Genomic DNA, 8,214 nt, shown 5'->3' with positions numbered 1-8,214 from the left:
TGGTCCGATATGCCGGCGAGCAATCGGCAGATGGTCTGCCTCCTCTTTCTCTCTCTCATTTTATTTTAATATTACTTTTTCCGCCAATTCCATGCTTCTCCTCTATTATTTTCTTTTATTTTGTATGTACCGGTAAGTAGTCTTTGTTCATGTCCATCTATATTAGAATATTGGTTCTGCATGTCGATCCTTCAACTGCATTCAAATTCGCTGTCAATATGATGCTTGCACGCAAAACATCCATGCAAACATGTTTTATCGTATTTAACTAGTATAGATATGCGCATGATCATGTAATCATTAGCCGGCGGCCTTTACTCTTCTTCTAGATCTATCCGGCCACCTCATCGCCAGTCGCTAAATATCTTAATTCCGATCTTAATGTCATGGTAATCTATGTATATGGATCCGAAGAATGGGGAATATAAAACCTGATTTGGAAACATCAACATATATAACAAATTACATTGTCTCCTTTCAGAACATATATGATTTCCGGCCAGTGATTCCTCAATCCAGTAATATATTACAACAACCCTCCTTTAATGGAAATTTTCTTCTTGAGGTATAACATCAATGATCACCCAACGTTTGGTTCCTCTGTTCCTTGGTTTTTTTCATGTTCTTGATGGTTGTAACGAGATTCTTGTTCTAACAACTCAATTATTGTTGGTCCGTCCATTATTTACCACATTAAGAGTAATATTATAGACGAGTCTCAAATGCACAAGTATTCCAATTTTCCTGTTTTTGTCGTTAATGTGAACAAAAATTCTTTCATGCAACAACGAACCTCAATAAAAGTTATAGGAGATTTCCAAACTGGTAGTTTAAAGGATAAAACATAAGTTTTGCTACAACATTTGATGCATGCATGGTCTAGTTAATTGTGTCCACTATCTTGATCTTGTGCAATTTCTATGTTATGTATGATTGTGCCTAAGGATATGCTAGTTGAAGTAGATTTTGTTTTTAATAAATCAAAACCTCGACCTAAATTAATTTAGATACATAGGATTTGCCATGGTCAAACTATTTCAGATATGAAAAATTACATACACCACATTATTATCTTATTTTTATCCTATTATATAAAATATAATATATTTATTACTATTAGATAATCATTTATTAGATAATTAGTAATAAATATATCACATCTTACACAATAAGATAAAAATAAAATGGTAATATAGTGTATAGTATTAATATATGAGTAATGTTATATATAGTCGTAGAGTGTATAAACGTAACGTAATTACTTTAAAAAAAGTGAGGTCTACGATTAAAAATTTAATTTTTTTTATGTGAGTCTTTTATTAATTTATTTTTTTAAAATAAACTACCTGACACTTATACAATTATAACTACAAATATTATTCCTCTTAATATATATATATATATATATATCACGCGCGAGCGCGACAAAGTGTAACAAAGCGTGAACATCTCTAACTCTTCTCCCCGATGCGCACGAAACAGTTTCACCTCTGGTGTTTCACACATAAAATACGAGACAGCTTCCTCTTTCTTCTATGCGCGCCAATCAAACAATTGCAAAGAAAAGCGTAATGTTATTAAATAATAGGAGTTGGGTTTCCCGTGACTATGAACTGCTCTTGAAACTCTGGTGGAATCCAACAGCTATAATAAGATGGACAACATATGGGTTCAAGGCCGTGGATCAAGGGACCAAAAGCCCAGACTTGGCCGAATTTTAAAGCCTAGGGACCAAGCCCAATTAAGAACGAATGTCGGCAAAGCAAAAAAATTAAAAATTTAATTTATTGTAATATATTGAAAAAAAATTAAAAATTTAAGTATGAATTTTGCTAGAAAGAGCTTTTAAATGTGTGCAATGTCCCCACTAAATGTAGAGAGATGATTAATAGATCTACACTGTACTATTGAGTAACCATTTGTTGGAACAAGTCCATATATAATTGCACTTTTATTGAATTGTTACAAACAATATTAAAGCAGATTTTAAAGATATGTAAAATTCTTTACTACTAAATCCAATTTTAGATAAGAAGTTGAAATGAAAATTAAAAATTGAATAAAATATTAATTTAATTTTAAATTTAAAAATTTTAAATTATTTATTATATTTTATATAAAAATTTTAAAATATTATAATAATTAAATAAAATAAGATAAAATATTTTTTTTATATTCAAACCTAGCCTTACAGCACGATCAAATTATTGCTACCGATTTACATTTTGAGAACATACAGTACAACATCAAAGTATAATAGCGTATAGATTGCTCTAATCCGACCGTTTTGCATTGAAAAACTCTTTTCGACGTGCGGGAGCATTCCTCAAGGATCAATCTAGTTAACTTCTTTTTACTTGTCTTCAAAGGCAAAATTTGTCGGCCGATATTTTCATTTCCTCTTTTACCCAAAAAGCAAAAGTCGCAGATGAGGCGAGGCATACATATATTTCTTGTCTTGTCGAATCCAACCATCTTTTAAGAATTTTGGTAATTTTGGTGAATCAAAATTTGTTGGGATCGGAGTTGACCGTCTGAGTTGTGATGGCTTCTTGGATGTTGTATTTAAGTGGTTATGGACAAAGGAAGATGGTGTACCGCACATTGCAACATGCCTACATCTTCGGTGGTTACAAGGAATCTTGAAGAAGAATAGCTATACATCATGTTAAATCCAATCAAATCAAACACCGTCATTTCCCATTACATTTTGTTTCATTTACACTTATTTTCTTTTGAAAAATACTTTTAATTATCAAAAATTACATAAAAATAAATTTATAAATTGATATAATTTGATGTGATACATTAAATTGTAAAGTTATTTTTATTATAAAGTAAATTTAATAAATTTCATGAAATTATATTAATTTATAAATTTATTTTATATAATTTTTTTTATATCTATAACAATTATCAAACATGTTGCTCTTGATTTAAATGTGATCCAAATCAGGACAGATATCTAAGAACCACATGCCCCTCGAAGCAAAAACAAAAAAGATGTCACGTCCAAATTAGTGAAGGAGGAGAGGAGGTAAAGGGTGCACCGACATTGACAACCCATGCGGTGCTGTTAGCACACATACTTGGGCAGTGCATGTATATAATGGAGTAGGGACGAAAGAGCGTCATTGAATGTATGTCAATGTCCCTTTTTTTTGGTGCCTGCATTATTAATTTATTATTGGCTTTTACACCCACACATTTCACACACTTCCGTTGGCCCAATCCCAAAGGAAGCATTCACAGACAAACGCCGACCTGTGTTGTGTAAATAAGTTAGACCCAGTCAAGACGTTTCTCGATTAATCCACCATTGGATCCATAAATCATGCAATAATCCGACGGCTGTGATCAGCTTTACAGCTTGATTTAAATCCGCTGTCAAATGATAAGGCGTCGTTTCATTTTCTAGTGTTGGAGCGTCAGTTCGAAATCTGGGAATCTCCTTTTAATATTTGTTTATTTTATTTATTTAATTGTATCTAAAAGGGAAACAGACAAAACAACAACAATGAAGGTCGGGTCAGGTAGTGGCAGTTCAGGTAATTTGGAAGGATGCAGCGGGTATTTCGGAAGTACCAAAAATAGCCACAAACAAAAATTTTCCTCAAATCCGCGAAGGCTGATCCTGATCAACGCACTCTCGCATGCAGGAGCAAGCAAATTTATCCCCGACCCTTCTGCCGGCCCAGCTCGGCTCTTTCCACAACAGGCGTCCTATCCTTTGACTCCCTCTTCTCTCGCCGGTTACCGATTATTAAATACCTCTCTCTCTCTCTCTCTCTCTCTCTCTTTCATAAGTCCTCCCAATTTGTCTGAGAGTGGACTGAGGATTGACGCATTTTCCTCACTGATTGGCCGATCATTCTTCATCTCTCTCTGGTACTTTTCTCTCTCAATATATGTGCCTGTACACGCGCGCATACACACTTATACGCATGTCTGTTCGTTTCTGAAGTTCAAATTTGCGATCCTGATGCAGTGTAGGATGAGATCTTTGTTGTTTGCTGAGCTTTGCTTTCTCTATTCACATTCCCTTCGTTACTTTTGTTTTTGTTTTTTGCTCATTGGAGTGCTAGATCTTCATTAGCTTTAGTTCTATGGGAAATTTCTAATTCGTTCTATCTGTTTCTTCGAATTTTAGTTTGTTCTTTTTTGAGGCGATTGGGGATTTTATTTTGCTATTGAGTCTTGCTAGGAAGAGAAATATGGAATTAAAGTTTTTATGTTTGGCTACTTGAGTTATATCCTTTTGATTTTATTATATGTATCTTCATTTTGTAGTTTATTCCTTCTCGGCAATGTTGGCCATATCCTTTATTTGGATTTTTTTGTGTGGTCATTTCATTTTGGATTACTTATCACAGGATTCTCCAGATCAAACATTATGCTATCTGATTCTTAAGTTTTCATAATGTTAGGAAGCGTGCTTCTCTAGGGAGTGTTTTGAATAATGGAACATAAATTTGATTAGAAAGGAGCAGTCAGATTACTTGTTTGGTTTTTGTAGATTTGCTATTCTATAGTGATGCTAGATGAGATTGTTTTTTAGTATGCGCTGTGAGATAACTTAAATTGTTGTAAGAGTAAATTATCAAAGCTCTTAAATTGTTATTTTTTCTGTAATTTTATAAATGATGCCAGGACAATGTTTTGAAAAGTTACATTTCAGAAAATGGGTTTATCTTTTACCATATGAAATGAGGGGGGACATAAGAATTCTTTTATATTAATTCAAATGTGGTTTTCAATTATATTAATAGTTTTCTCCTGCTTGATGTTTTTCTTAGATTATGAGCACATTGACAAATTATACAGTCGTGTTAGTCTCTTGGGATTGCTTATGATGAAAACATTTACCCTTTGTTCCAGACTTCTAGGCTGAAAGCAATGTCAGAGAAAGCTCTTCGAGACCTCAATACAATACCTGGATCTGAGAAGAAGAATGAAAGCTCGAGTAAAGGGAGTTTTATCAAGCCTTTTGTTGGTAATATGGATGAAAATGTGGAGGAATGCCTAAAGAAAAACTCTGTCTCCTTGGTTTCACCTCAAATGAACGGAAACGAAACTGCTAATCCTGAAGTAGATACTGGAAATTCAGAAGTAGAATACATAGAATCCGAGAACTTGAATGATCTAGAAGACGTTGATGCGAGTCTTGAGGTATTATTCCATTTTCTTGTCTAGTGGATTTTGGGGGGTGGGGGAGGCAGTACTTATATTTTCCTTACCCATTAAAAAAAAAAACATTTTCTTCATATTCCTTTTGGTTTGAACTTTTTCATCTTTGATGATCATGGATGGATATTCTGATTTTTGGAGGTCAACTATTTTTATGATGTGCACATAATATTTGTATAATATTTCAGACGCTCTTAGCTTCACTCGACTCAAAAAATTGGGTTATGGTGTGTGAAGCACTCAACAATGTACGCCGGTTATCAATATTTCACAAGGAAGCAATGCTCGATATGCTGTAAGTACTTTCTGTACGAACATATTTTAAATTTAAATCCCAAAGTAACTTTCCCAAAAATACAAAAAATATAAAACAAATTTAACAAAAATCCAAGAAAACACTTTAACAAAACTTTTCTACTTTAGCTGGATAGTTTTACGAGTACCAAAAACTCACATCTCAAAATTTTTTCTTTCGAACATCTTTTCGATGGACCACATCACTTTCACAAAGACAAAATACATCTAAATATTTTTTTCTCCAGATTCTCAAAATTTTTGTTAACGAAAACATGAACTGTTTGTTCGGCAATTTTATTCATGTGAATCATTGTCTTGGTGAATAGGGGAGATGTGATTGTGCTGGTGGCGAAGTCCTTGAAGAATCCAAGAAGTGCCGTTTGCAAAACTGCAGTTATGACGTCTGCAGACATTTTCAGTGCCTATAATGATAACCTAATCGATTCATTGGACCCTTTGGTAACTTCTGTTTCTTCTATGCTACTACCATGTCTGGTTGCTCTGTAGCAAAATGCTCCTATCATTTACATGCAAATTAATTCTTGTTTTTCTTTTTCCCTAATGTGATAAAATGTCTGAGTGCAGCTAACACAGCTTCTTCTCAAGTCTTCACAAGACAAAAGATTTGTATGCGAGGCAGCTGAGAGAGCTTTAGTAGCAATGACTAAATGGGTTTCCCCTGTTCTGTTATTACCAAAATTGCAACCATATCTTAAGAATAGGAATCCTCGAATCAGAGCAAAGGCGTCAATGTGCTTTTGTCGAAGTGTTCCACAACTGGTAAGAAAAAGACAATTGATGTATTATATGTTGATCTGTATTCAGTGACATTCCTTATCAATTTTTCCTGTATTGCTCTTTCATTGAGATTTCTTTATTATATAATCATTTAATCTGTTTCATATCTTTTTCTTTTCTGAAGTAGTTTTGTGTCTTTCATCATAGTTCTCTGGTTCTTGGAAACTTGAGAATAGAAAGAAAAAAACATTCCAAATTTGGTCTGGAAAGGAAGCTGTTTCTATGACCTCTTATAATGGTAACTTTTCTATTGGTAAAAGTGGAATTTACCAAACCTACGCAATGAACGAGTATTTTCCAGTGTGGTTAACATGTTTTTTGTTCAGGTTATTCATTTCTTTGTTGCATAGTTTATGCAAGTAATTATATATTCGCTGTGCTTCCGGCAGTGACAATTGCTTGTATATATTATGTGAAGATCCTCCATGTACTCCGTGTTGAGCCAGCTGCTTGTTTCCTGCCATGCTTTTAATGTAATAACCTTTTTTTATGTATAAACAGCATATGATTGTCTCTAAGCACCATTTTGTCATTTGTCTATATGCATATTCTAGTTTGTGTTGGGCATGCTACTTATTCTGTCACCTTTCTGCTATGTTCACTTTGTAAACCTTTCGCTGGAGTTTGAAAAAGGAGTCCTACGTTTTCTTTTGAAATATTACTACTTATGCCGGTGGTAATTAGCTCCTTATGCCCCCTTCTCCTGTAGGTAGCCGTGTGGTCCATTGATGCCAATTTTATATGCATATATATTTCCCTGACATGCTTGTAATTTTTATGCCAACAGGGTGTTGAAGGCATAAAATCGTATGGCATTGACAAATTGATCCAAATAGCTGCATCCCAGCTCAGTGACCAACTTCCAGAGTCTAGGGAGGCTGCTCGAACCCTTCTTCTGGAGCTGCAAACTGTGTATGAGAAATTTCATGACCTTGAATCAACAACTGTGTCAGAGCATCAACCAGATATGGACTCTTGGGAAAACTTTTGTCAGTCAAAACTCTCTCCTCTAAGCGCTCAAGCTGTCCTTCGTGTGACCAATATTGGTCGGGAGGGTCTTGTTTTGGGTTCCTGACACGAGTTTATATAGAACACACGAGCTTTAGTGAGTATTGTCGTCATTACCAGCATATATGAGCTATAGCGAGCCTAATCTACAATTACAGATTTCCCCGATTTGATTTGCTTTATTGTCCACTTCTGTAAATGCTGTGAAACATTGAGATGTTTGAAATTGCGGTTGAAGCTTGTAGCAGAGCAGGAATTCTAATGATAATTCTCGAATATGTGCAACCATTTTCTCAATTCTTGATGTCTGTTAGGTGTTAGAGGTTGCATCGCATTTTTTGTTTATTTCACAAAGAATCATTCTAAATATTGTTGATTGTTTTTTGAGCTGGCCTACTTTAAAAGCTTCCATGAATCGTGATCATGGTTCTTTTTGGTTTGGGTGCGTTTTTAACATAGTTCTGGGTGTTTCAGTTTTCATATTGGGCAGAATAAAATCTATGCGGATCTTGATCATCGAACTCACTTGCTTCGCAGCATGAAACGATTGAGGAATGTTTCGTTGCGTAACAAAAATTGCGCCTACTTCTACTTCTACTTCTACTTCTACCCATACCCATTTCTCGTCTTCGGCTGCCTTCTTCCTTGATATATATGTGGTACGCACTAAAATCTTCCTTTTATAAGAGACGAAGCAAATCGAATTCTTCTCATCTTCCTTAAATTTCTGCCATCTAGCTTCCTCTGCATGAGCTGGATTTTTTCATCCCTAAACTCTCTCTTTAGCTAATCATATACACAATCCTTCATATGGTTACGTATTGGGCTTTTATATATTAGCCTTTGAACTTGACAATTGCCCTTATACATATTTCATGTCTCTTTTTTAATTATATATGTCCCGGTTTGGATTTAGAGATATTT

General features: G+C 34.5%; 1 protein-coding gene across 1 annotated transcript; it reads left to right on the top strand.

The window, feature by feature from the left end:
* Positions 1 to 3,612: 3,612 nt before the first annotated feature.
* LOC122302564 lies at positions 3,613 to 7,587 on the top strand. The gene is made up of 6 exons (XM_043113872.1): positions 3,613 to 3,888; positions 4,879 to 5,169; positions 5,376 to 5,482; positions 5,811 to 5,943; positions 6,070 to 6,264; positions 7,070 to 7,587. Exons 2-6 carry the CDS (start codon positions 4,897 to 4,899, stop codon positions 7,355 to 7,357), a joined length of 996 nt encoding a protein of 331 aa, XP_042969806.1. The 5' UTR covers positions 3,613 to 3,888; positions 4,879 to 4,896; the 3' UTR covers positions 7,358 to 7,587.
* Positions 7,588 to 8,214: the final 627 nt, after the last annotated feature.

The sequence above is a fragment of the Carya illinoinensis genome, chromosome 3, assembly GCF_018687715.1.
Source record: "Carya illinoinensis cultivar Pawnee chromosome 3, C.illinoinensisPawnee_v1, whole genome shotgun sequence".
Taxonomy (NCBI): Eukaryota; Viridiplantae; Streptophyta; class Magnoliopsida; order Fagales; family Juglandaceae; genus Carya; species Carya illinoinensis.
Note: the sequence above shows the minus strand (reverse complement) of the source record. Positions and strands in the feature narration are given on the sequence as shown.